The sequence below is a fragment of the Diplodia seriata genome (assembly GCF_021436955.1).
Source record: "Diplodia seriata strain FDS-637 chromosome Unknown scaffold_7, whole genome shotgun sequence".
NCBI classification, from domain to species: Eukaryota; Fungi; Ascomycota; class Dothideomycetes; order Botryosphaeriales; family Botryosphaeriaceae; genus Diplodia; species Diplodia seriata.
Genome location: NW_027117314.1, coordinates 2,887,838 through 2,915,000, shown reverse-complemented (window position 1 = coordinate 2,915,000; position 27,163 = coordinate 2,887,838). Strand labels below are relative to the sequence as shown.

The 27,163-nt window shown below is 57.7% G+C and overlaps 9 protein-coding genes across 9 annotated transcripts; 7 read left to right on the top strand and 2 right to left on the bottom strand.

Annotated features, from left to right (window-relative positions):
* Positions 1 to 412: 412 nt before the first annotated feature.
* On the bottom strand, positions 413 to 1,278 carry SLS55_007617 (mitochondrial 37S ribosomal protein mS29; the record flags this gene model as incomplete). Its single annotated transcript, XM_066779033.1, has 2 exons — positions 413 to 1,218; positions 1,272 to 1,278. 2 exons carry the CDS (start codon positions 1,276 to 1,278, stop codon positions 413 to 415), a joined length of 813 nt encoding a protein of 270 aa, XP_066631470.1.
* A 965-nt stretch (positions 1,279 to 2,243) lies between these two features.
* RRS1 (Rhodanese-related sulfurtransferase) lies at positions 2,244 to 2,892 on the top strand (the record flags this gene model as incomplete). The annotated part of the gene is made up of 3 exons (XM_066779032.1): positions 2,244 to 2,249; positions 2,280 to 2,287; positions 2,349 to 2,892. 3 exons carry the CDS (start codon positions 2,244 to 2,246, stop codon positions 2,890 to 2,892), a joined length of 558 nt encoding a protein of 185 aa, XP_066631469.1.
* Positions 2,893 to 3,746: 854 nt separating this feature from the next.
* On the top strand, positions 3,747 to 4,781 carry SLS55_007615 (uncharacterized protein; the record flags this gene model as incomplete). The annotated part of the gene is made up of 1 exon (XM_066779031.1): positions 3,747 to 4,781. One exon carries the CDS (start codon positions 3,747 to 3,749, stop codon positions 4,779 to 4,781), a length of 1,035 nt encoding a protein of 344 aa, XP_066631468.1.
* A 567-nt stretch (positions 4,782 to 5,348) lies between these two features.
* On the top strand, positions 5,349 to 6,563 carry dus2 (tRNA-dihydrouridine synthase 2; the record flags this gene model as incomplete). Its single annotated transcript, XM_066779030.1, has 1 exon — positions 5,349 to 6,563. The coding sequence occupies one exon, from the start codon at positions 5,349 to 5,351 to the stop codon at positions 6,561 to 6,563; it is 1,215 nt and encodes a 404-aa protein (XP_066631467.1).
* Positions 6,564 to 17,371: 10,808 nt separating this feature from the next.
* Positions 17,372 to 18,066, top strand: SLS55_007613 (uncharacterized protein; the record flags this gene model as incomplete). Its single annotated transcript, XM_066779029.1, has 3 exons — positions 17,372 to 17,377; positions 17,398 to 17,558; positions 17,637 to 18,066. The coding sequence occupies 3 exons, from the start codon at positions 17,372 to 17,374 to the stop codon at positions 18,064 to 18,066; spliced, it is 597 nt and encodes a 198-aa protein (XP_066631466.1).
* A 1,946-nt stretch (positions 18,067 to 20,012) lies between these two features.
* Positions 20,013 to 20,831, top strand: SLS55_007612 (uncharacterized protein; the record flags this gene model as incomplete). The annotated part of the gene is given in 2 exon segments (XM_066779028.1): positions 20,013 to 20,018; positions 20,037 to 20,831. 2 exon segments carry the CDS (start codon positions 20,013 to 20,015, stop codon positions 20,829 to 20,831), a joined length of 801 nt encoding a protein of 266 aa, XP_066631465.1.
* Positions 20,832 to 21,024: 193 nt separating this feature from the next.
* Positions 21,025 to 21,975, top strand: SLS55_007611 (uncharacterized protein; the record flags this gene model as incomplete). Its single annotated transcript, XM_066779027.1, has 2 exons — positions 21,025 to 21,032; positions 21,189 to 21,975. 2 exons carry the CDS (start codon positions 21,025 to 21,027, stop codon positions 21,973 to 21,975), a joined length of 795 nt encoding a protein of 264 aa, XP_066631464.1.
* A 599-nt stretch (positions 21,976 to 22,574) lies between these two features.
* On the top strand, positions 22,575 to 23,187 carry SLS55_007610 (uncharacterized protein; the record flags this gene model as incomplete). Its single annotated transcript, XM_066779026.1, has 2 exons — positions 22,575 to 22,581; positions 22,643 to 23,187. The coding sequence occupies 2 exons, from the start codon at positions 22,575 to 22,577 to the stop codon at positions 23,185 to 23,187; spliced, it is 552 nt and encodes a 183-aa protein (XP_066631463.1).
* A 2,504-nt stretch (positions 23,188 to 25,691) lies between these two features.
* Positions 25,692 to 27,058, bottom strand: SLS55_007609 (uncharacterized protein; the record flags this gene model as incomplete). Its single annotated transcript, XM_066779025.1, has 2 exons — positions 25,692 to 26,814; positions 27,051 to 27,058. 2 exons carry the CDS (start codon positions 27,056 to 27,058, stop codon positions 25,692 to 25,694), a joined length of 1,131 nt encoding a protein of 376 aa, XP_066631462.1.
* Positions 27,059 to 27,163: the final 105 nt, after the last annotated feature.

The following is a 27,163-nucleotide window of genomic DNA, read 5'->3' as shown; positions in this document are numbered from 1 at the left end:
GCCTGTTTACGTCGCGTGTTCGAGCATCGGCACTACCTAGGTAATTTATCTCGCACCCGGTAGTCCGACATGAGAGGTAACTCTTCGCTCACCTTTCATCCCGTCTTCATGGCCAAGATACTCGAAATAGCAAGCAGCGGGCCTTGAGGCGTGTTGCACGCAGTGGTTGGAATCGAACGAATAAGAGTATGTTACGCCTCTATATGTTACGACCTATAAAGAACGGAGTTTAATTTAGGTATAAATTAAACTCCGTTCTTTACAGGTCGTAATATTTAGTCTTTATTTAGTAGTAAACGTTAATGTTTACTCTAAGTATAGGCGTAATAAATAGTCGTAATAAAAAATACTAGATTCTTTATAGAAATCTAAGAAAATCTTACTAAGCCTTTATATTTTACATACCACATACTTATATTCTATACTTAACAGTCGCCCTCTCAAGCTCGCCGATTATGCCACCACCTGAAACGGTCCACTTCTCACTCACCAAGTTTTCATCCACAGTCCGTCTCATCATGCCACTTTGAGCGTAGTACTCAATGATCGCTCTTGCCTCCTCCCGCGTCAGACCCTTCACATGCATGGTTTCCACGTTGGACAAAGCCTTCAGACTCCGCTCGTCGACCTTTTTGTATGGATTCCATGACGGCAGGTCCTTGTCTCCAGTCTGTTTCGCCTCAATGGTTTCAATGGCAAAATCCAGGGCATGCGACTTGGGCGAGTTACTACCTGAGGTAGCAGCAAGCACGATTCCGCCGTTGGGGAGCTTTGCCGTGCCGTTGAGGAGGTTGACGAAATGGCGGACAAGGACGAAGTCGTGGGCGTGGATCGGTTTGCCCTCGCGGCCAAGGTACTCACTGTTGTTCATAATAAAGGAAAGGTTGTCCATGCACACCATGACGGGGGGGCGGACCAATCCTTCCTCGGCCTTTTCCTTGTTGCTGGGCGTGGTGAGCTCCCTCCAGAAAGCCTGGAGTACAGGCCAAGCCACGTCAGCGTCCTGGGCACCCGATTGCACCAAATGCAGGAGCGTGTGCCCTTTGAGGGCTACCGGGAGAGTGTGCTTGTGCGCGAGCTCAAGGCTCTCCAGAACCTTTCCATTAGCCTTAGCGATCTGGCTGAGCAAAGACGCAGTGTAATTCTTCTGGACATATTGCGTGGGGTTCTTTCCGTCCAGAGCGGCGTAAGCGGTGTGACCGATGGTCAATTCCATTGCTGTAAAGCATTGCAGTCAGCCCGCGAGTTGCTACTCCTTTGCAGCTGAATACGCACCATCAGGGAAGTTGATGACGACCCAGCCCTTGAGAAAGGCCATGCTCATAGCCTGCAGTAGCAGAGTTGTCTTGCCGCTAGCCCTTTCGCCGTGGACGATCTTTCTGATGGCCGGGGCAGGCGAAGCCTCGGCGTGGTCGACGTCGGTGGATGGTAAGTCAGAGACCGTCGCGCCAGACGCAGCCTCGACGGTGCTGATCAACCTGCCCAGCTCGATAGTCTCTCGCCTTGCGAGCATAGCGGGCCGTCTGAAGAGTCCCCAACCTTGGTTGGGCTTGAAGGCATCCACAGCGCGTAGCTGGTCGACGACAGGATCCATTGGTATGCCGACGATTTTTCCCTGGATGGCCGCATCTCCCACATCTTCGGCCTGGAGGTCCGGGAGGCCGGGAACCTCAAGCGCGTTGGTGTTGCTCAGGACGATGCGCTTACGCATTGCCTTCAGCTCGGCGGGAGCTGGCCGCTTGCCTGTCTCCTTGGGGGCAGAGCTCTTCTTTATCCGTAGACCCTTGACGCCCTTCTTCGGCGGGCCGCTCATGGAGTTGCCTTTCTTCTGGTCCGGGTTCTTAAGCTTCGTGGCGGAAGTTGAGAAAGACACGACGGGCACCGCGCCGGGCAAGAACCGGGGGCGGGCGAGGCTCGGTGAGGGGAGGGCGGCGGGCCGCAGGGCCAATTGGCCCAGGAAGTGTCTTGGGCGCATCACTACAGGGCGGAGGGGTGGCGCAGGAGACTGGCGGGTCGAGGATAGCGGCGAAGCGCGCGACGTGCAGATGAATTGAACACGGATGGAGCTCGCGGCCGCGGCGCGCAACGGACGTTTTTCCTCCGCCGGCGCCAGCGCACGGGCCCTACATGTCCTGGGAGGGAATTTTTTTTTTTTTTTGGCAGACGGCCACGAACAGCGCCCAGACGACTCCTCTGCCGTCCCAATTTTCCGCCTTCATACCATGAGCGCAAACGCCGAGATGATGGACGTGGACGGCGCACCCGCGGACAGCGCCAAGTCGCGCCCGTATGGCCATCACTCGCTCGATCCCAGCCTGTGATTTCTTGTGCTGATGATCTTCTCGCAGGTCTGTGACGGTCGAGAAGCCCATTCCCTACACCTTCGACCTTGGCAACCTCCTTTGCACCGATGCGAACCCGCTTCCCGACTCCAGCGAAGACGCGATCCGCGACGCCGCCCGAGACTGCGCCCAGGTCCTCATCAACCAGCTGCTCGCCACCTGCGACGTCCGCTCCACTAAGGACGGCGTGTTGCTCGACCTACCAACAGCGACCACCCCTCTCCCGCGTGAAAAGCTCGCGCCCAAGCCGAAGGAACCCACCAAGTGGGAGCTATTCGCCGCCAAGAAGGGCATCAAGGACAAGAAGAAAGAGGGCAACCTGGTCTATGACGAGGAGAAGGGCGAGTGGGTGCCCAAGTGGGGCTACAAGGGCAAGAACAAGGACGCCGACAATGAGTGGCTGGTCGAGGTTGATGAGAAGAAGGAGGCCCGGACCGGTGAGGCTGAAAACCCACGTGTCGCAAGCCGGAAGGAGAGGGTAGAGAGAGTGAAAAGAAACGAGAGGAAACAGAGGTCAAACGAGGCGCGGGCCAGGAAGAAGGGCGCGTAGGCGCACCCGCGGACGAAGAATTCAAAATGGATATTTGGGAGCTCGGCGCACGGAGTATCGGATGGCTTATGGCAGGCAAATCGGGACGGCGTCGGCACCGCTTGCGGCATTTTGTACGGCTACGATACTGTGAGCATGGGGCGGGAATCGATATCGAGTTATGGGCCGTTGCACTCACTCCAATTTACTGGGATCGTTGTCCTTTGCTACGGATGAAGAACCCTTCATCCAATATCGCATTGTCCGCCGGGAGAGCACTCTGTCCGCCGCTTCTCTCCCGACGGACGGACTCGCCTGACGTCCTTTCTTACCGTCGCCTCATACCAGAGTCCATCTAATTGACGTGATAGGAAAATACCCGCTCGTTAGAAATGGCATTCAAATCGACATAATATTGGTCGGTCTCTTTGACTCAGCTATGTGTGTTGCCACGTTGTTGGCGAGCAGGCAAAGTAACCCTGCCTGGTCAAGCTTGGCTACCACGATGACCACCCTCACACCGACCTCGAGCGATAATACATGTCCTGATCCGGATAAGCTACCCCCACCGTGTCAAACTAAGTGGTATCCGCCGTACGCAAGCTGTTCCTTTCGTACGCGACCTTGTCCAACCAATTGGACTTTGCATGAGCTTCAAGGCTGGATTCATCATCTCTGTCGAAGCTCCGCTGCAGGAGCAGGTAGGTCCCCAGGCCCGCGGCGGCGGGAGTCGGTTTCCAGACCGGGTGCGAAATCGGAGAAGCTTGGCAACGCGCAGGCTGGCGTACGCACAGACTCCCGCCCAAGCGCCTCCGCATATCAATCCTCGCCGCATCCGATTTCCACCATTCCAACACAACTCGAAGACAGGCGCCATGGCAGCCCAGACGATGTACTTTACCAACGACCCGCATCCGAACGCCAATGCCGGGGACCCCTCCTCCACATCCGCTCTCGCCCTCGCCTACCGTACCTACGGCGAGCCGGGGCGCCCCGCTGTCATGATGCCAACTTGCTATTCCGGCAAGCTCGACACGACGTTAACGTGGTTGTGGTCGGCGGAAGCCAATGGTGGCCTCCCGCCGCTACTCCGAGACCACTTCGTTGTTGTGTGCGGGCTGCTCGGCGGTAGCGAGTCGTCCTCGCCCTCCAACACGGCGCCAGCTTTGCGCGGCAAGCACTTCCCCGCCGTAACGTACGAGGATAACGTGCGACTGCAGCATGCGCTGTGCCATTCCCTTGGCGTTACCAAGCTCGCGCTCTACATCGGCTTTAGCATGGGTGGTCAGCAGGCCTACCACATGGCCACCCTCTATCCGGACTTCGTCGAGCGTATCGTCGTGCTCTGCAGCTCCGCGCGGACCTCGTCGCACAACTGGTGCTTCCTCGAAGGGCCTCGAGCCGCGCTAGAAGAGAGCATCGACTTCTGCGACGGTGACTACGTCGACACTCCGCGGCGCGGGTTGCGCGCCTTCGCGCGGTGCTACGCGACGTGGGCACTGTCCTCGACCTGGTTCCGGCAGCGGAAGTGGGAGGCGCTAGGTTTCACTTCTTTGAAGGAATACCTGCGCGTCGCGTGGGAGGAGCGCACCATGGCGTGGGACGCGCACGATCTGCTTGTGCTAATGCGGACGTGGCAACGCGGCGACATCTCGCAGTTCAACGCCGAGGGGAAGGAGGACGATTTGCGAGGGACGTTGGCCAGCATCAAGGCGAAGGTACTGTTGATGCCGTGCCGCACTGATCTGTATTTCCCGCCGGAAGATAGCGAGGAGGAGGTTAAGCATTTGAAAAACGGAGAATTGAGGGTGATTGAAAGTGTTTGGGGGCACTTGGCTGGAGGTGGTGGTGGAGCAAAAGAAGACAACGCGTTCATCCAGTCGAACGTAGAGCGCCTTCTTGCGACCTGAGGTGTCGGGTCAACTTCAAATGAGAGAAACACAGGCCATTGACTTTGGGGTGTGCACCGGGCGGCGGGTGCAAGTTATGCATGTAACCTCGCGCATGGGGTTTTCAGATGACACGGGGTTATGAGACAGCCAATCGGGTGTCAATCGGTTTCCTACGTAATGATATGTGAGCCAGCAAAATCGCCACTCTATTGGTTGTCTGTTATTCACCGAAAAAACACCCATTCGTTATCTCATAACCCCGTGTCATCTCAAAACCCCATGCGCGAGGTTATGTACCTCGCACCGAGTGAACAAAGCATTCGTTCCGCGAGGGGACAGTTCATCGTTCGCTGCGTGTTAAATTCCCGCTGGCCTACTTTGGTTGCGCTCGGCGTCCCATCTTTGTGGTGGCGAAACTAGGAAAGGCAAGTGCACGTCCCTTTGGTCATCGCCGGGCCGCGGCAACTTTTCGATGCTGACTTATCGGCCGCCGTCCCAAATTTCGAGCGCCATCGTCGGCTTCTTCACCACTCCACCTCTCCCGCGCCGCTTTCGCATGTTATGCTGCGCTGGATCACGCGCATGATGCCGTCAACTCCACCGCGTGTGCCCATCCCCAAGAATGGTGTCGACTACCGCAACAAGATCGTCCTCGCCCCCATGGTCCGGTCCGGCGAACTGCCTTCGCGCCTGCTTGCCCTTCACTACGGCGCCGACCTGGTCTGGGGCCCCGAGACCATCGACAAGGCCCTTATCGGCACGAGGCGCGTCGAGAATCCGGAGACGAAGACGATCGAATACCGCCGGTTTTCCAACAACGGCCAGAAGAACCACGTCCCAGACCCCGAGCAGAGGGAAAGCGTGATATACAGGATAGACCCAGAGCGCGAGAAGGGTAAGCTGATCTTTCAGCTTGGCACTCCCAATGCCGAGTCGGCCGTCCAGGCTGCTTCCCTAGTCGCCGCCGATGTCGCCGGCATCGACGTCAACTCGGGCTGCCCGAAGCCGTTTAGTACGCACGGCGGCATGGGTGCTGCGCTGCTGAAGGATCCGGACAGGCTGTGCTCCATCCTCGAAGCTTTGGTCAGGGAGGTTGGCCAGAAGTATGAGATCGGCATCAGCGTGAAGATTCGGATATTGGACAAGGCCGAGGACACGAAGGCCCTAGTGAGCAGGCTCGTCAAGACCGGCATCATTGGCCTGACGGTGCATTGCCGCACCACGCCGATGCGGCCGCGCGAGAGGGCCATCCGCAACCAGGTAAATATGATTAGGGAGCTCTGCCACGATGCCGGCGTTGCTTGCTTGATCAACGGCGATGTCGAGGATTACGACCACGGCCTCCAGCTCATGGAAGAGTTCGGCGTAGACGGTGCAATGATTGCAACGGCGGCCGAGAAAAATTCGAGCGTCTTCCGCCGTAGGGCCGAGGGTGGGAAAAAGCCATGGCAGGAGGTCGTCAAGCAATACGTCATCTACACCCTTGACATCGACAACCGCTGGGGAAACACCAAGTACCTCCTCAGCCAACTGATTCCTGGAAAGGACATTGCGTACAAGAAAATGAACAAGTGCCACTGCTACGTGGAGCTAGTCGAGGCCCTCGGTTTCGACGACCTTATGCAGATGGCTCAGGCAACCGATGACAGACTCAAGATCCCCATCAGGATTACGAAGGCTGAGAAGCGCGCTCTTGCCAGAGAGGTCAAAGTGGATGAGGGCGAAGCTAAACGGGCTAAGACCGATATGGTCGTCGTCGAGGTCCCTGACGCTCTTCTATCGTCCGCAGTAACTGTGTGAGCAAGAACTGTGCAGAAGGACCAAGCAGGGACGAATAGCACATCACGGGAAGGCTGTAATCTAAGCAACAGCCAGTTGATCACGAGCCGGTACGGCGGCTATCGAGGCCGCATATCCTAAGCGTCAACGCAAGCATGCAGAGCGTTTCGCGCCTGTACCGGCTAGGACACACCACGGATCCCGGCCAAAGGATCCTCGCATTTGATGGACTGCTGGGGACAGGAACACGGTTGAAGCAGTGGCACAGTTTTGGACGAGACCACGAATAGGTCTGGCGATTCAATGCGTCGTACGTCGGTTTGAACGTGGATGCATGGTAAGAAGAAGCTTTAGCACACTCGCTGGACCGACAAATACAGATAAATAATGGGACTTAGGACCTTCATTTCCTTCATGTTGCTCTAGTTCTTCCCTACGAACTCAAATCCGCTCTCCTGCTTATTCCTAGCTGATCTCTGACGTCGCGAAGGCTTCTGATCTGTTGCTTGTCAGACTTGACCTTCGTAGTCGGATCAACAGGCTCACACGTCTGTTACCCAAATTCCATGCTTCTCGGCACGCATGAACGAAATCTGGGTGGTGATGGTTATCGGCATTCTTGCAGTCCAGGACGGCCCGGACACTTCGGGTCCATTCACCGAGATCGCTGCCTACGAAGGTTCTTGGCGAGATGAGACACCTGACGCCATCCACACTGAACGGCGGCGGTAGCGGCGGGACCAGCGTCCGACAATCAGTCGAGTCTCCTTGGGGCGGACTCGCTCTTTGCGTTACTTTCCTGATCTCTTCCAAGCAGAGATCCATCTTCTTTACCAAGTCATCCGATCTCTGATGACCCCTGGCTGCAATATTGCTTTCAGGGAGCGGCGGGACGCTGTCTGATCTGGTGCTTCGGTGGACCGGTTCTCTGGCAACAAATCAGTGGCTACTTTGCTGGTAGGATATATGATGGTAGACCTTGTTCGCTGTCCTCTGCGTCTATCTTCGCCTAAGTGCTGTCGCGACACGTCCGATTGGTCACTCTCGATTGCGGAACTTCTCTGAGACCTTCTTTCGACACTCGACTGGGCCCTGAACACGCTGTCAGTTGAGCCCTTACAAGGGGCAATTAAGGACGCACCTTGTTCTGTGGATATAGCGCTGCTCTCGACCCTCGCGCTCTCCACCGCCGCTGTGATGCCGCTGCTGTTCCGGCTCTCGGAGACCGTCGCCCTCTAACGAGATCCTAAATAGCTCGCGGATCTTCTGCGTGACCTCCCGCATTCGGTGTCGGCCCTCTTCGAGCGAATCTCCTTCTCCTTCCTTCATCTTCCGACGTGCCCACTCTATGGTTTGGCGCCATGGACCTCGACGGTCGCACACGACTCGTTCCGTTTGTGCTTGGACTTTCTCTGACCACTTCTTAGCGTACGTGGCCTCCCTAAACGGCTTTCCTTTGATGTTGCTGAAAGCGTAGGGCGCAACTTCGTGGCGCACGTCGGCGTAGAAATGGCTGCACTGTGTCATACAGTGGTAGAGGAGTCGCAGCTCCCGGCGACCCAGCCGAGTTTCCCGCGGCCACCTTTCCCTCCGGGTCGCGGGCGTCAAGACTGTTGAGATCGGAGGTGTCGGGGTTGTGGACCTTCTCCGCTTGCGCCCGCGACGCGGCGTAGAGCAAGGCTGGGTGCGGCCTTCTCGATAGTCCGATCCACCGGCAGAGTATGCCTCATCCTCGTCGTCATCATCCGTGCCGGAGCCCAGGTCGATGATCATCTGTCCAGTGCGAGCGAGTCAGCCAAGGGCCATGCCAGCGATGTGTCGGGGAGAGGTCTGAAGACTGATTACCGGGAGTACATCGCGCTCTACTGAGGGCACGGGACGGTTGGGATCGAGATTGCACTCGTGTCCGTCGCCGCTAGGAGCCGAAAGCAACTCGACAGGCGAGCTTCGACTGTCAGGTCGCCAGCTGAAGGTCGACGGCGGGCTGTAGCTCGTCTGAGAAGGGCGGAACAACCCGGTTGATGATCGGAATTGCTCTATCAGGACAGCGGGCGACACGCCTCGCGGGCTCATTCGGTTCAACGGCATTGTCCTTGTGCCTCACCGCGCACGTTGAAACTCTCACGCTGGGCTCCTTTTCAATGTACAGGCCAGGCATGCCACGTGCTCACGCGAACGCGTCAACGCCCCCGGTCCCAACCCAACGCGTACGGCTCCGATAAAGAGGCTGGGGATGGCTGCGTTGATCGCGAATGCGGCCAGTTCCTTGCAGCCGCACCACTGGAGTGGAGCGCCGCATCCAGCCTGACGTGCAGTCAGCTCAAGGGTACCAGCTTCATGCGCCTGCCGTGCCGCTTCCCCGACGCGCACCATTGATAGCTTTCGGCGTCATTGAGGCCGGGGGGGGGGGGGGGGGGGGGGGGGGGGGGGTGGAGCAGGCATCAATCGACTTCAATTGGCGCCGCAGCGGGATGCCGCGCCTGTTTCAGGTACAGAGGGTCCAAAAAGTAACTACATCTCACTTTCAAGGATTGCCGTCACCTCGCGCAGCTCACAACCCCCGTATGTCCGATGGGCGATGCTGTACACGTCGTTGTCCTGGCTGCTTAGCATGCCTTTCTACTGCCCTGCCCGCTCCGCTTTGTTCAACCCCCGGTCTTATATGTGCAGCGTTCTCGAGAGCGCATCAAGTCTCCCCAACGGACTTGCAGTCTCTAGACCTTCTGTCGTTTCTGCTGCTTATGGCGTATGGGACGACTCCATGGCGGCATTGCAAGGGCACAGCCATGCCCAGGATATGTTGTAGGAAGCGGAGCTTCTCGGGGGTCAGACGCACTCGCACAAGTCGCGGTTCTCCGTGGTCATCTTGGAGCCGGGTCTCATGCACTAGGCGATCACCCCTTTGCCGCGATGGTTCTCCATCCGGTGATTCCACCACCATGTACACACTTTTCTTCGAGCTGCTGATTGACGGGCACATGGTTTTGTGGCCGAAGGGTGCTGGCAACACTTACCACGGTCTTGCAACTTCGCGTTCGCAGGCCGTCGTCCTGGTAAGTGTAGGGGAAAATGGCTTGAGCGGTGTCGCCCGGCGTCCTGGTCGGATGATCGGTGACTGGATGTTTACCGCCGTCCCGCCTTGTTACCAGGCATGCGGGAAGACTCCATGTGATCAGTCCGATCTCGGTTATGCACCTAAAGGCGGTCAGCCTCCGGCAACCCTGCGCATGACGCACGATGCCGCAGCCGCGGATGCGCCTATCAGGTACCGGCTGCAGCCATTCGGCCAATAGCACGCACCGCGCTGATCAACGGCTGGGTTGCATGACACCCTTCCCATGGCCATGCACCACGGCCACAGGTCGCTTGTGCCGCCCTGTGATGGCCTGGGTCCCATACCTATAATACAGTGAATTATTGTACATCGATTGCACATCTTCGTAGAGGAATAGTGCACCAACACCACGCAAGAGGAATCAAAGAGCACACGGACACGCTTGTCCGATTGATTGCATCGTCTACGACCCATCAACGAGCTCTCGGGGATGTCCGACTCAGCTCCCACGCCTCCTGGAGATCTTGCATCCCTTCGTAAAGAGGCAAAAGATACTCATGAACCGTTTCCTTGATCCTCTCATCCATGGCAGCGAGCGTCTGTCTTTGCCCCTTGACCTGCTTCTCCAGGTTCCGAGTGTTCCTGGTCTGCTCCTTGACTTGGTTTTCCAGCTCCCGAATGACTCTGGCCTGCTCCTGGCCCATGCCAATTTGCTGCTCTCCATGCTCCGCCGCCGGCCCTCGCTCGTTCTCCGAAGCCCCATTTCCCCCCTCCTCCAGACTTGTGCAAGCAGCAGGTCTACGACCGGCCATGATCATCACACGCGGCGAAGTGCGGCCTGTCACCCCCCGGCCGCTGCCCGACGAACTCGCTCGGTCAGACATGACTTCTCCGTTGCTCGTTTCCTGCAGCTCTTCAAACAGTTCAAACTCGCGACGCAGCTGCGCGTTGGGTCGGCCTCGGCTCACGAATGCATCCGGGTGCCGCGTGCTGCGCTCACTCGCCGGAACTTCCCTCCAGATCTTGTATAGACGCGCCGTTGACTCCCATTCGCGTGCCGCTGCTCGCACGTTGGCTCGGTGTCCTGGTCCACGTTTGGCCCGAGGTTTGCTTTCCGGCCGCGGCCTCTTTCGCTGTCTCCGAGATATGTGGCTATCTGGGGTTGGCTGCGAGCCAGGAAACAATCCGTCAGATAAGCTCCGAGTACGTAGAGGGATGGGGGTACGATTACAGGTTCTGAGCTCTCCTGCTTGACGGACAAACCCGGATTCGGAGACGGCGGACAGACGTGCTTGCCTTCACGTCCAGGGTTAGCACAGTTACTTCGCTTGCAATTCTACAGTACTGGAGACCGCCCCACCTTTCCGAACGGCAGTGGAAGCATTTGACCTTGTGCTTGTGTCGTTCATCCTGTACGTTGCACTTATCATGCCTCGTTTCCGAGGTCGGTAAAGAAGAGCTGCTTGTAGTAGGCGGAGGTGAGTGCAAAAGTTTGTCCGGGTTTGAGCTGGCTTGGGCCACGCAAGAGTCGTAGCCGGTGGGCCGATGTCTACTGGAAGACCTGCAGCCGGGTACCGGCTTTGGGGTAGGCGCGCATAAAAGGCGTGGCTGATAATGCTTCTGCCTGACACAGCGTGCTCCACAGTAATGGATATGCATCACCATGACAATTCCCGCCGTCACCATTTCGCGTGGCCAGTCTTACGCGACATAGGTCACAGCAATGCACGTGGGGTATGATCAGTCGTTAGATGTGAAAAGTTGATGACCTCTTTGGCAACTGTCTATCTACCTCCCTCTGAGTACCTCGGGCGCCAGTTGTCACGACCCTGATATGCATTCGTCGTGCTGCTTCGCGGCCCCCGTGGCGCGTCTGGCCATGGGCCGCTTCTGCGGCCATGGCTGCTGGGGCGCGCCTGTCGAATCGCCCGAGACAATGCCCTCTCAAAGTCCTTGCTTGCCTGGGCAAGCGTCTGTTGGAGCCTGTTGGCCAGGGGCTCGAACTTTGCGTCTATTTTCCGGTTTATGTCCCGTCCTTGCTGGTCCATCCGACGGTTCAAAGCCTGAATATCGGCTTGAATCTTTTGAATGGTAGCACCTGCACGATCAGGGTGGGAGGCGTTGGGTCCAATTGACACGGGAGCGGATGTGCCACTGTGGGGTGAGGGCCCGTTGCAATCTCAGCATCAAGACGCACCATCTCTGTGGAAGAGAGAACTTACGCATGTTGCTGGGCACTGGAGCCGGAAGATGGCTGGCCAATTGAGCCTTGCGCAATCATCGACAGCGCTTTCTTCTCCGCCCTCATGTCCTCGAACTTCTTGCGATAATCCTTCAGCGGCTGCCCGTCGCATCGAAAAGCGTACGGATACTGCTCCCGCAAGCCCTTCGCGGTCGTGCGGTTCTCCCACGCCTCGAAAAGGAAAGGGGTTGAGGCTCGCACGCGAGGTACCTCGACCGGCTTCCGGACCTTAGACTTAGCCGTGGCCTTGTCTTTGGACTTCGACTTGGACTTTTTCTTCTTTCGCTGGGCAGGCGTTGGCGTGTCCGACGCGGCCTTTGTCGAAGACTACATCGCAACCTGGGTTAAGAGGGCCCGTCTATCTGGCTTTGTTGATCTATACTTACGCTTGGCTCATTCTTCTCCGGGTCCATTGACACCGTGAATATCCGGCGTGCCGAGTGGCTGCCGGCTCGCGACCTGTGGACGGTGTCGCTGACCGTCCAGTTCGAGGAGTTGACTGCAGGCTGCGCCAGGGGTGTGGTCGTGCCTGCGGGACTGCCCGACGGATCGGCCGGTCCTCTGGTCTTCTTTCTGGTCATGTTGAGATTGCGTAAAGAACAGCAAAGTGACAATGATGGGGCGGAGGATGGAAAGAGCGGGTTTGAGGGACTTTATGTGCGCTGGAACTGTCACGTGCCTGGGACGCGTCGCGCACTCCCCGCGTACCCTGGTCTCTTATCGTTTTGTTTTGCTTTTCTTTTTGCTCCAGCGGCTACACTAGGGTCGAATCAAGTCAGACCACTCACATACCATGAAAGTCAAGCGAGTGGTTATCCGTGACTGTCTGCGTCCAGACAGGGTATCTTGACCAGGTAAAATGCTATTCATCTCCGACACGTATGAGTGCAAGGAAAAAGGGTCCTCCCACAAATGCCTGTCAGCCAACCCCGCGTGGCAGCCCGCTGGCTCATGTACTATTGCTCCACACTGTAGTCTTATGTAAAGCCACCTGCGCTTTCCAGATGTCGGCTGGACAAGACCGCGTTCTTCAGCTCCTCCATCTGCCTCGACACAGTTGTAGCCAACTTCTGCATTTGGTCTCCAAGCGGGCCGACTGCATCGTTGAGGCGCCTTTGTTCCTCGTGCAGAGGCCCGACTGCCCGCCTGATACGCTTGTCAATACTGCCATCTTGCCTCCTGGCAACCTCGTTGAGAGCACGCTGCGTTGCAACCTCCATGAACTTGATCCTTTCTTCCAGCATTTGGATGCGACCGCTGTCCTCCCTAGGCTCCCGGGACTTGCCTTTCCATTTTTGCAAGATGACTGGAGCATTGCTTGGAGTATACGACCTGTGAAGATTTTCTCAGCCCAAGGCCCACGGCAGGGCCGAATTGAAGGCCTACCTTAGCCCGTCGACGGGTGAGCATGGGGTTTGCGGCCGTTGGCCAGTTAATTCCGAGGGACTACGCTGTACTCGTTGGTCGGGAGGGCTGTTCAATCTTCCGGCTTGGATCTGACGAGCCTCGTAGGCTTGGAACTCCCTTTTGAAATGTGCCCTGGGCAGGCCATCCGAATCTCTGAAGCAGTAAGGTGCCCTGCGGACGCGTTCTCGGGGCGACAGTTCCGCCATCCAGCGGTACAAAACATGGATAGAAGCTCGGTTCTTTGGTGGATACAAGACGTCCAACTGCGTCTTGTTAAGCCGAAGGTACCGCTTCCTGGGCGCACTTGCACCCAGCCACGCCTCTCGCCGCTAGGGAACAGAGGACGGGTTAGTATCTGCCTCCACAGGTTTGGAAATAACGATCTGCAGGTGGCTCCAGGAATGTGGTGCTTACAGTTGCAATTTTGCGCCCGTCTTCACCCCCAGACGCTCCAGGCGAAGAGGGCACATAGGATCGCACAGTGCTCGTGTCGCCGGCAAGATGCTCATCGCCTGTCGTTGCACTGTCCAGACTAGCGCGGCATGTATTGGGGTCAGTCCAAGGGCTCGGGTGAGGATCCGGCTTTAGCGTAAGACCTCGACCAGATGCTCTGTTGGGTCTTCCATCTGGATGAGGTTTGAATCGTCCGGATTGCTTGGACGATGCCAGCTTGGCTCGAGTTGACCTCTTGGCCTGTAAGTCAGCATCACCGTCGCGCAAGCGGTTGTAGTGCGGATGCAGCGATCGCTTACCCTGGCCATATCTGAGTCCCGAGTTCTTAGGATGAGGGTTCGAGTGGCGGGTTCCGTCAGGACTTTCGCTGCCGACGTTTGGCAGTACCTCGTCAGGCGTGTGTTTCTCGAGTCGCAGAGGCATTTCCAGGATTTCGGCCTGGCTTGCGTGTTCCGCCAAGGCCTGATCAAGCTCAGATCACATATGCTTGAGACTGCGGCAGCGCGGCATAGGTTGCACAAAACCTGCACTCACGAGTTCCACTGCACGCACGCCCTACGGTTGGCAATCGCGATGGCGATCTGTTTAGCAAGTGATGGGGTATGTTTGACGGTGAAACCGACACGCACTGTGCTCTTGTCGGGGATCGGCTTGGGACATGTTTCGAGGAAGTCGAGCATCAGAGCGCCGTTGCACCTCAGGCGGACGATAGAAGGGCTCATTTGGAATGCAAACAGGGCTGGGGGAATGACAGATCTCTTGGCCAGGGCTGTTGCGGTGTGATAGATCGAAAGGAGGAAAGCTTCGGTTGTATATCCCTGCAATAGAGTTCCGGTGGCTTGCTATCTGGCGCACAAGAGGTAGGGCAGGTGCATCCAGTTCGACGAAGCGTGGAGCAAACGGCGCGGGTCAAGCAGCGCCAACAAGCGTTTGCTAGGCACGGTGAAGATGAGGCGTCGCCGCCATTGTCCGCGGTGGCATGGAAGCAGTCGGAGGTGTGAGCAGCAGCAGGGTGGCACCAAGCAATCGGCTCCGGCAGGCAATACTCGCACCAATATAGACCATGATGCCACGTTGAGGCGGTTGTGCGCGTTGTGGCCGGCCGGCGACCCGGTCTGGCGTGGGCGACACCAGCCTTCGTGCAACCCATGGCCCGCTCCTGGAAGCCGGCTCGACGACCGCTGCCGGAGTGGGAGAGGGCGCATCGCGGGCGGGGCGGTGGATGGGGACGGGCGAAAGCGAAATGAGCGGCGAGGGACGGGACACGGAAGCGTGGCAGGGGAGCGGCAGGATGCAGTGCAGGTGCAGACGCAGGACGCAGGTGCCCTGTCGCTTGCCCTGTCGCTTGCCAAACAACCTCCAGCCGCAACGTCCGCTCAACAACTCCCATCCTCCAGCCCGCCCAGGAGCGCTTGCGACATCGACGCCGGGCCACGACGCCCTCGGCAGCGCCCAGCCGCTCAGCACCGCGCTGCCCGGGCCCGCTGCGGTGCCACACCCACTGATACTGACGCGTGAGCTTGGGCCGGCGCCGGTAGCAGCGCGTACGGCCACTCGCCAGGACACGCGACCATGGCCGTCGCCATCTGCCGCCTGCCTTGCGCCGCGGATGCAGCCGAGCTGGCCGGCTCGTCCAAGAGCAACCAACCAAGCCGTCGGTCTCGCCGAAATGCCCGGCTGCTGAGATGCGCAGATGGATAGAGATGCTGCCAAGCGGGACGGCTGCTCCTCCGCCCACGGGGATGCCGGATCTGGAACTCTTCGCCGGCGGTGCTCGATATCAACTGCCACCCATTGGCCTTGGGCCAGCCTGCCAGGCGCGTCCACGCCCGCCGCGGCCTGGACCATCCCGCCCCCATCGTCTAAGCCGCTTGGCAGAGGAGCCAAGACCTGCGAGAGTCAGATTCCCAAGAAGGCGGCGGACGCCATTCCTCTCCGCTCTGGGGTCCCCGCATTGATTCCCCACGCCCCGCGAGCCAGCTCTCTTCTGTTCCCGCGGATCCGGCGCTGCCTGGTCGCTGTGCCCTCCGCCGATGCGGCGCGGCGATAGTCGTGCGCTCACTTGCCAAGTGCGCGGTATTGCTGGATCCGGCACTTCCATCGCCGCGTGCTCGCGCGCTCCCCAATGCGAGCCCACCACTGGCCCGCCCGAAGCCCGCAAACACCCAGCTGCGCAATTATCCGTGACGAAACCCAGTGACGGACTGACTCCCTTCACCCGGCCTGTGCTCCCCTTACTCAATCCTCTAAGTTGGACAGGGTTTGTCACCGTTGCACCGTGCCGATAGGCGCATCACGCTCCTGCTGCTTGCTACCCGGCCCCTCCAACGCATAAAAGGCACCGCTCCTCCCCCACTCCGCATCTGCCCCGGTCCCTCTCACCCAGACACTGTCGCGCTGCTTACAGTTATCTCCATCCTTCTTCGCCATGGCCATGGACCCGGTAACGTCGGACCAGTCAGTGTCTAGCAACAGCATCTTGCAGGAAAAGGCCTCCGAGGAGAGAATCGAGAACGTCGACGAGCCCCGCCACAATGTCGGCTACAGCGTCAAGGCCACCAAGCGCCTGTTGAGGAAGATAGATGTCCGCCTGATTCCTTTCCTGGCCCTGCTCTACCTGTGAGTTCCACCGCCGCACGCTACCTGTTCGACCGCAACCGCTGACGCAACTGGCGCAAAGCCTGAGTTTCCTCGACCGTGAGTAGCCTCCCCGTCAACGTGCGCTAGCTTGCTTCGGAGAAGCTCACATCTTGGCTTAGGTACCAACATTGGCAACGCGCGCCTGGCGGGCCTTGAGACGGATCTGGGAATGGGTGGGCTAGACTACAACGTATGATCCATCCTCACGTCTTCCGGACCGTCCGCTGACAACACGACCAGAATGCCCTCGCCATCTTCTTTCCTTTTTACGTCGCTGCTGAGGTTCCGTCCAACATGATGATGAAGCGGACTCGTCCCGCCTTGTGGATCCCGATCATCATGCTCGCATGGAGCGTCTGCACTACCCTCATGGGTTTGGTGGAGAGCTACGCTGGTCTGATGGTCGCTCGTGCCGCGCTCGGTCTCGCCGAGGGTGGCCTGTTCCCTGGGGTCACTTTCTAGTTTGTCTCTCCTCCACTTGAGACAACCACCCAACTGATGGCACATAGCATTACCATGTGGTACCGCAGGCACGAGTGCGGCCTGCGCATGGCTGTCTTCTTCTCTGCAGCAACCGCCGCTGGTGCCTTTGGAGGTCTCTTGGCCCGCGGCATTGCTGAGATGGACGGCGTTGGTGGCAGAGCAGGCTGGGCTTGGATCTTCATCCTTGAGGGAATCCTCACCTTCATAATTGGTGCGCGCAACACTCGGCAACCCCCTTCGGTCCGTAAACACCGCTGATCATGGTACACTGCAGCTATTACGGCCTTCTTCGTCATGCACGACTATCCCGAGACAGCAAAGTTCCTCGATGAGAGCGAGAAGCGCGAAGTCACCAGGCGCCTGAAGCTCGATCGCAGCTCTCTTGCCGATGAATTCCACGTGAAGTATTTTTGGCACGCCCTCCAGGACTGGAAGATCTGGGTCCACATGTTCATCACGATTGGCATTTACACCCCGCTGTACTCCATCTCCTTGTTCATGCCCACGATTGTCAAGGGATTGGGTTACACCGACAACGTTGCACAACTCATGACCGTAGGTACTCACTGCTTTAGTTGTCGAATAGCCTAGGCCGGCACCGCTTCCGCAACAAGATCACTGACGAAACGCAGGTTCCTCCTTACGTCGTAGCCTGCGTCTTTTGTATTGGCGGTGGCTTCCTGGCTGACCGGATGAAGGCGAGGGGTGTGTTCATGATTGGCTTCTGCCTTGTGGCGTAAGTTACACCTGCCGAGCGCCCCCTGCCCCTTGCGCGCACGTTTCATTCCTACGCTGGCTGACGAAGAACCTGTAGCCTGGTGGGCTTCATCATGCTCATCGCCAGCAAGAACAACTCGGTCAAGTACGCCGGTGTGTTCTTCGCTGCATCCGGCATCTACCCCAACGTGCCTCAGGGCGTGGCGTGGAATGGTAACAACATCGGTGGATCGACAAAGCGGGGTATCGGCATTGCGATGCACGTGGGTTTTGGCAATTTGGGAGGTGCTGTAGCCTCGTACATATACCGCTCGACGGACGCGCCCCACTACCACACCGGCCACGGTACTCTCATCGGCTTCATCACCATGAGCGCCATTCTCAGCACCTTCATGACCCTCTATCTGCGCAAGGAGAATTCGCGCCGCGATGCCGAGCACAAGAGACCGGAGGAGTACACCGAGGACGAGAAGACCCGCGAGAGGGAGAAGGGCGACGGTGCGACGTTCTTCAGGTACACGGTTTGAGCTGACTGCTTGCTGGCATCGGATGTTACCTAAGGAAAGGCGAACCCTTTCTTATGGGACTTACTGCTGCAAAATGCCGTTACGAGTGCTTTCATTGGTATAGCTAGATGCATATATATCTTAGAGCAGAACGACTAGCATGATCAAAGAACTAGTACATCGACTATCCTGACGCGGCTCAGTTTCGCGGAGTCCGCTCAATACCCCGCATTTATCCTTCTCTAAGGATGCCAGGGCAACTTCCAGGTCGCACTTGCCTACCTTGGGTATCGCGCAGATCGCCCGTAAAAACAGCTTCGGAGAATGTATCCATCCCGGGCATGCACGCGTTGTAAGGTACATGCGTTCTCCGGGCCCTCGCCTTGAGCGTGTTGCTCGGATACTGTATTTTTCGCATCCGTTTGCATGCATCAGCTGTTGCTAACGCAGCGTACGGGGCTATAATTTTGGCGAGAAGTCTCGAGTGATGTGCATACGCATCGGGCGGCTCGATATGTCGCATTTCCAAGCGCCCGGTCAGATCCTCATGGCTCATAGGTACCACGACTTTCACATGTCACGTCACGTTATCCATCACCAATTTGCCTGGATCAGTAGCTGACCTGGGAAGTTGCATGTCTCAGCAGGCGCGGAAATATCGACCCATCTGTCCGCGATGATTTGCAGTCCGCGATGCTCGCCCAAGAGCGTGATGGCATGTGAAAGTGGGGCTGTTGGTGCGGCTGAGAGCGCGCTTGATCATGCGCATTGACCTTAGCAAGTTTGCGGTGTGCATGTCTCTTTCGACCCTCTCGCTGCTGCGATTGAGTTGGTGCTGGCCTTGAATGCATCAAAGCTCGCCACAGCCGATAGGAATCTGTCGGTGTCTGTCTGCTCACTCGATAGGATAGCCGTGAATAACAGACGGCGCATGATGCTGGCTCGAGAGCACGGTGGCTTGGGCCGTAGGTCTGGGCGGAAAGGACCGAGAGCGAGAAAACTTACATCCACGCCAGGGTCCTGGCTATTACCTCATGGTGCTCCGGCATTTGCGCACGCGAGCTGGGATCCTGCAGGAATGGCGAGTAGCGGTGCTGCCTGGCACGCTGACTAAGCTAGCTAAGCTTTGCCAAGGACCAGCAACAGGGTCCGCCTTACAAAGCCCAGCGACGTCATTGCGGAAGAATAGAACGTGTCGCAGCGGCCGTTGACGCCGGCTGCCGTCCCGATGAATCGTCCGAGGGCAAACTGCGGGCGGGAGTGCAACGGGTAGTCGGCAGGTGGCCGCTGTCGAGCGGTGCGGCCGGCACGGGCGCGTGCGCGTGCGCGCGCCGTACTACGCGGAGAGCGTGGCGCGGCACGGCTGAAGAGAGGGGCTGAGCTGGCCGTGCAGAAGACAGAGCGCTGTGGCTTGTGGGCTGGCAATGGCGCGCGCGGACATGCGACCCCGGAATCCGCGGATCGCAGCAGTTATGATCCATAGGTAGGTGAGAGCAGCGGAGCGGAGCACGGGAGGCCGGCACGCACGGAAGAAACGGGAGAGGATAGCGGTCCGAATGACAGGGCACAGCTGCCAAACCAAGGCAAGACCTGCCTCGCCCCGAGCAAGGAGCATGGCGGCCTCCTTGGCACCCGTCAGCGCCGCCAGCGTCCTGTGAAGCGCCTCATCAAACACCAGCGTTTCGCGCGCGACGGCAGGCCGGGAGGAGGAGAGGCCAGCGAGCCAGCGCGAGCAGGCGCTAGACAAAGGCTTAGCCGGCGTAGATCGAGGCTTGTCTTTCTTGGCGCGGATAGGGCAGCAGGCATGGAATGCGCCGACTCCCCGTAGCGGCGCAGCCTGGCCGCCGGGCCCAGCTGCTCCTCTGCGATTGCGCCGCCCAGGATTTAACTACGCCCTCCCCCACCACCCAGCCCTCCCGAGCACACTCTTCTTCCCTTCCCTCGCGCCCACCCGCCGCTGCCCGACTATGACAGTACCACTCTCCAACGAGACCGGCCACGGCCCTGATGCTTTGGACGATGACGGCGCTGCTGGCGCTCCCTCCGGCCATGAGAACTCCGCGCGGGACGAGGGCGCGAGCCACGAGGAACCCCAGCCTCCCGGCGGCTTCAGCGACACGCCCATTCCGCACGCGACGCCCGGCTTTACCGTCAAGTTTACCTTTCACCGCGCCACCCACTTGCCCATCGCCGACATCAACACCATGTCCTCCGACCCCTACGTGCTCGCGCAGTTGAACACGGCGCTACCTCCGCGCCACAAGGAGGATCCGCCGCTGCGCATGCGTTCGCCCACGGTGCACCGCTCAACCGAGCCCGAGTTCAACTGGGAATGGATCGTTGCCAATGTGCCCGCCTCAGGCTTCAAGCTCAAGGCCCGTCTGTACGACGAGGACCCTGCCGACCACGACGATCGCTTGGGCAACGTCCACATCAACGTGCCCCAACTGTCGGAGGACTGGGAGGGCATCCATCAGCAGACGTACAAGCTTAGGAAGCGCCTGGCCAGCAAGCGCGCCTACGCCTTACGCGCGGCTGCTGTCGCAGTGAACAAGGCTGAGCACATGGGAGCCGAGATCGTGGTCAGCATCGAGATGCTTGGTAGGACCCAAGACCCGTACAACGAGGGCGGCAGAACGTACACGCTTGGCCCGCTATTCTGGTACAGGCACAACTCGCCTCTGCTGGGCCGTATGGTGAATCGCACCGACAGCGCCGGCGACGACGAAGCCAACAACCCGACCAAGTATGACAGGCACGGCAACAGGATCCGCAGATACAAGTAAACCCCGGCCAACTCCTTTCGGAAGTTCTGAACTAACCCGGCGCGCAGCTTCCAGGCAAACGAGATCCAGCTACGGGGCCCGGTCCCTCCCGAGCTGTACCATCGCTACGTTGAGTTCAAGCCCTTTGTGCGGTCCATGTATACGGCACATGGCGTGCGAGGCTTCCTCCTGTCGAAAGCGCTGCACCACCAACATGCGAGGGTCTACAATTTCGATAAGAGCACGTCGTGGGGCAAGTTCGACGAACCGTGCGTCGAGCAAACGGTGAAGTTCCTTGATCTTGTGCACTACGACCAAGGTGGCCGCATTTTTACCTACGTCGTGACCTTGGTAAGCCGACTTCGCAGAAGGGCAGAGTTGTCGCGCTAACGTCGGCCAGGACGCCCTGTGGCGATTCACAGAGACGGGAAAGGAGTTCGGCATCGACATGCTGAGCAAGCATACCATGCACAGCGACGTATCGGTGTATATCGCCTTCAGCGGCGAATTCTTCATCAGGCGTCTCAAGCACCCACACCACAGGGCGGACGAGCCGGAAGTGGATCATAAGGATGAGGCTGAAAGGCAACAGCATCATTGGTCCCACCGCCGTGAAAGGAGCGGGAACAACCCAACGCATCCACCAGACGACATTTCCGGCGGTCCTCCTGTGGACGAGCCACCCAGGGATCCGAAGCACTACGAATTGGTTATTGACAACGATTCGGGGACTTACCGGCCCAATGCCAAGCTCCTGCCCCAGCTCAAGTCTTTCATGGAGTCTCGCCTGCCTGGCCTTAGGGTCATCACGTTGGACTGTCAGGCCGATGCGGAGAAGATGGCGCGCATGAAACAGGAGCAGCGCGACCTCAAGGCCCGTGAGGGAGACCAGATTGTCTACCATCAGCTCAGCGACAGCGATGATGATAGCAGCAGCCTCAGTAGCTCTGACGAGGATGAGTTGGAGGAGGCGGTGCAGAGCCACCACGCGCGGGTCAGAGATGACCATGTGCTACATGCCTTCGGCCACCAGGCACGTTCTCAGCAGCAAGCCAAGGCGCAACACCTTAAAGGCCTGGTACACAGGCCTGGTTCGGGGACGAATGGCCATAAGGGTCACGGGGATCCGATCGAAGCGCCTGATGCCGGCGCGCCGCATTCGTAGCCGCGCGTGTCGGCGGCAGCTTATGCCCTAAACCGTTTTGTTTCTCGCATTTTTCTGGGGGTTTGATTATGTGTACGGTTTTTCACCGATGAGGAGGATGAATAGCGTTCTTGGTTTACGCTCCTTAGATACCCCACGTCCGAAGGCTTGGATATGCTTTTCCTGCATTGGAGCGTCGAAGTGCCCACGTGCGTTTTGTCTGGTATATAGGGTCGACGTAGCTGTTAATGTGGATGTTAATGTGATGTTATTGCTACCGTGCTACTCGACGTTGTTGAATCAAGCTCGTTTCAGCGCGGTGCCAGGCGCATCTGCGGCGAGACACTTTGAGGCGGCGATGAGGTCATCCGCCAGGGTCCACGGATCGACGCCGTCTTGGCAACCGTGCTGCTGCCTTTTGTCCACTTCCTGTCTCTCCACGTTACCTACCGTGCACCCTTCGATCTGCGACACCAAACGCGCGCCCGGCGCTCCACTTCGATTTCGGCGGCCGCAGTTAACGCGCGGACAAATATCCTCTCGAACCCACCCCACCTCCTCGGACATTGCTGCAATGGTGACCCCTCTTCCCCTCGATGTCCAGACGAAAGTCGCCTCCAATGGTTAGTCCCTCCCGTCGCTAACGCCCCGTTTTCTTGCTGACGACCATCACCAACCCCGTGCGTAGTCTCCGAAGCTTTCGCCGACGCCTACTACACGGCGCTGCAAGCGGCGCGTTACACATTGGCCACCTTCTACACGGGAGCCGAGACGCTTCCCGACGGCAAGACGGTCCCCGTCATCGCCTGGAACGGGAACGTGTACGATTCGGGTCCCGCTTTTCAGGACGCCTTTGCCGACGCCATGCCCGCGTACACCTACTTTGAGGTCCAAAGCCTGGACGCCCAGGTGCTCAATCCGAATCCGCCGCCTACGCCCCCGCCCAAGGACGGCGAGGCAGATGCTATGATAGACGGTGGCGCCGCGCCGGTTGGAGGCAATAAGGGCGGTGGTGGGAAGAGGGGTGGTGGGCAGCAGAAAGAGCAACCAGAGGAGCTGGTGGGGAGCTTGCTGGTGGTAGTGAACGGTTTCGTGCGGCTGGAGGAGAAGAAGGATGGTCCGCAGAAAGGCTTCAGCGAGACCTTCGTAATCGTGCCAAATAAGAATTACAGCAAGAAGGATGGCAATAGGAGGTGGGTCGTTCAGAACCAGAACTTCCGCTATGTGGTTTGAGTTGCATGACCGGCACAGCAGTCAAAGAAAAAAAAGGGAAGAAAAAAGAGCAAAGGCAAAAGTCAAAGACAACCGTGGATGGGACACGCGCAATTTGAAGGGTTTTAGCATCCGTGGCCGAGAGAGGTCGTCGGGCAACTCCTTATTCGCGAGAGCGGGAAACAACAAGCTGTGCCAGTAGTCAGGTCGATTCTCTACTGATCCAGCACATCACCTGCACACGCCAAAAATCCCACGAAACCGCATCGTAAATGTGGTACGGTATGATGCTACGCACTCGATCTTCCCTCTGCAATCATTGTCCGGCTAGTGAAATAGCACAGGATTTCACCAGTGAGGACGGTCTTCTGAAGCGTCCATCTGGACATGAATGCATCCGGAAAAGACTCCAATTACATCGACTTGTCGCAATACGATAGTAGTTGAAATGATCGCATGGGGATTGTATTGTGCTATCTACTGGTCTTTTATAGACCTGGATGCTGATTGCTGGCTTATTTGCCTGCAATCCACTGGAAGTTTGCCTGTGTTCGGCTTGATTTTCCACTATCGTGGGCCCATCTCTGAGTCATCGGCCGTCCTGCCACTTTTGTGCGACGGGCTTCCGCTGCGGACGGTGGGCTGTAGATGAAGTCGTGTTCCCAAGACGAAGCGTAACTTATCTCTGAGTTGTGTTTTCCATACATCTGATGCCACCCCATTTGTGCCGATCTGCACTTGAGGCTTCTCCCACCGCTTGCCACATCTCTTCTGCCCTTTCTTGGACTTTCCCTCCTCACATCGAGATTCTTTGTTCTGAACGGTTCTTAGGACACAGCAGATAGTTGACGCAGACTTCACAGAAGACTGATATATGGTTCCACGTTGAGGCTACGAGTGGTGTGGGATTGAACGGATCCTATCGTGCGGGACTTGTATGCGCGTGGATAAACACCTCGTTACTGGCAGGGAAGGGAAGTGTGCATGAGGATGCTTCCAGTCTTGTCAACATTGTTCTACGTTTAAGTTGTATCGCGCTGGGTACGCTTTCGAGCTATTTTAATATGCACGTATACTGCGTGAAACAACGGTTCCGAAAAACAATTGCCACAAGGCCGCAGCAGAGTATTATAGAAGATATTGCGTCTTCATGTCGCGCGAAAAGCACCACACCATTCTTGAATGCGCAGTTGAAGCAAAACCCTCGGCCGAATATGTAAGATTCAAGCTTATACCAGAAGATGAAGACTTAAGCTTCAACTACGCACCTGACAATTATGTATATGCCAATGCCATGATCAAGCGATATCCCTTAGGGAAGTCGGGTCAAAGCAATGTCGTGTAAATCAGGATTTGTCTGGGAAAGATGACCGGCCGAAGTCCGGATCGATTGCAACGTTGCTTTTATCTCTTCTTCTTCTTCTTCTTTTTTGTACGATGCTGGCATTCCGCAGCTACCAGCCCCTACACCTACGGACATCATGACACGCAACGATGACCGTCTTCGATACCCAGAACCTTGGACCAATTTAGCCTCGTGGTACAAGTTGATCTATCTCGGGTGTCGCTGCGGTCAATTTTGTGGGATACGAGGAGGCAGATGCAGAGAAAAGGAATGTAAAGAGGAAAATGAAAGCATCGGCCGCGTGTGGCGCGCGGGGTGGAGATACAAGCTCCATGGGAACGTTGTCTTATTGATTTGCTGGTTAAGCGCCGGGATGCGCACACGCCGAGCCCAATCATTAATCTATTCGTGGCGTGTAAACCGGTTGGGTGTAGAGATCGAGGCTGAAACGCGTAAAACGGCGGGCTTAATCTTGCTTTTCGTTTTCTTGGCCAAATATCGTGGACTACAAGGATAGACCCGAAATCTGTGCTCTCATTCTACAACTCTTACCGGGTTACAAGCAGGTCAATGGCAACCTCGTATGAACCGCACATACACGTGGGATCGAAATGACATTAGTGATACCCACATGTGTGTTCCCGCGACGAGGGATTCATCAGCCCCGAAAGCGGAGACGCGGGATGACCAAATACTTAGGCTCCCGGCCATCATCTCTGACGAGCACGGACGGGGTGGGTTATGATTCTGCATGATTCACCGCTCATAGAATGCGCACACCCACCAGGAAACGACCTGCGTCTCTGGGACTAGTGAGCTGGTGCGAGTCAGACACGACAACCCTTGTGTGACGGTCAATCATGACAATGGCATCCGCCGTCGCTCATGGAATGCAACACTAAAGTCAATAGAGGCACTGGAGGAATGCTACATTTGAATGGGTGTTCATAGATTTTGCCCGGTAGCGTCTTCGGCAAGGTACCATCTGCTTCGCGCCTCCCAGTCTTTGTGCTTCCCCGTCGGGCAATGAAGTTGCCAGGGATCGCCCCTCGATGGAATTTGTTTCGTGGAAAGACTCAAGCTGCCACAGTTGGTCATCCTGAGAGGAAACGAAGTAAAGTGATGTAGAATTGCACTTGAAAGAGCCCCAAGAACCAACAGTACAGCAGCCCCATTTCCATCAATGAATCATGCCGCTCTTAGCCATCTCCTCGACGTACCTCGCATACCTCGCGACGCTCTTCCGCCGCAAGTCCTTACCCCACCTGACCATAAGCAAGAAGGTCGCGCACTGTGCCAGCCCGACGCATGCAGCCGTGACGAAGCAGTTGCGCAGACCCATACCCTGCACCCAAGGCGTGATGCCGTACCCGATGGCGAAGCTCATCGTGTTCCTAACCAATATGACTGTCACCACCGCCTCGCCACTCAGCGCGCGATACGAGTCGATGCAGTACGCCACGCTCAGCTGCAGCCCGATGGTGTTCGTCAGCGCGATGACGCCAGCCGCGAAGACGCAGCCGAACCAGTGCACGCCCTGGCTGGCACCGACACCCCAAAGCAATAAACCCCCTGGGATAAAAAGCAGGCTCGGTACGAAGAGCCACAACCGGTGCTCGGCCTCAAGCACCCCGCCGTTCCGCCGCGCCTGGCGCAGCACAAACCTGTCCCCTAGCACGCCCGTGTACCAGCTCGCGATGGCCACGCCCACGAGCGGGCTGACGTACGATAGCCCGACCATGGAGGCCGAGAAGCCGTAAGTCCCGCCCAGGATTAGCGACGCCGTCGCATTGAGCACGTTGAACCATATCAGGTTTGCCCCGTAACTGAAGCCGGCGTAGAAGATGACGGGAAAGGTCAAGAAGGCGAGCGGGCGGTATATCATGCCCTTGAGCTCGTCGGGCTTGTGTAGGTCGGCCGGCTGGAATGGCTTCAGCTTGTCGACGTAACTTTTGCGCGGCTTGCTCGCGACTATGCCCGGGCGGGCTTCGAACGCGCTGCTGTCGGCATTGGCTTTCACATCGGCACCAGTGCTTCTGGATGGCATGGCTTTGCTGTCCGCCTCTGGGCGTGCGTCCTCGCTGCTACCCGTCGTTGATGCGACTGGCATGCCGGGCGTATGGCGGACATAGTTTGTTTCTTCCATGAAGAAGAATAGGAAGACGAAGCCGGCAAAGCAGAAGATGGCGCACCAGTACAGTACCCACTTCCAGCCCTGGCCATCGTTGATGAAACCGGCAATGATGGGGGCGAAAAAATTGCTCCCGGCGAGGAGGAGGGCATAAAGGCCCAAGTATTTTCCTCTGTCGTGTGTGAAACTGCGCGAGCGGGTAAGCCCAAGAAGATTCGGTACAAGCAAATACTGTGCGTAGGCGAAAGCGCCAGCAAAACGACGCACAATCGGTAGGAAAGAAACACCTACTAGATGTCCGTCACTGAAATCTCACACAGGCTCTCTATGGGCGCGCCGAAGAAGCCCTGCAGGATCTTGCTCGCGGTCCACTGGCCGTTGGACGTGGTGTATGGCCCCCACAGGCACATGGCCATGGTGCCGAGACAGCTGGCCAGGTAGACAGGCCTCTTGCCATACTGCAGGGCCAAGGGCTGCCAGAACAGACAGCCCCAGCCAGCCAGCAAGAACAGGTAGCCGGT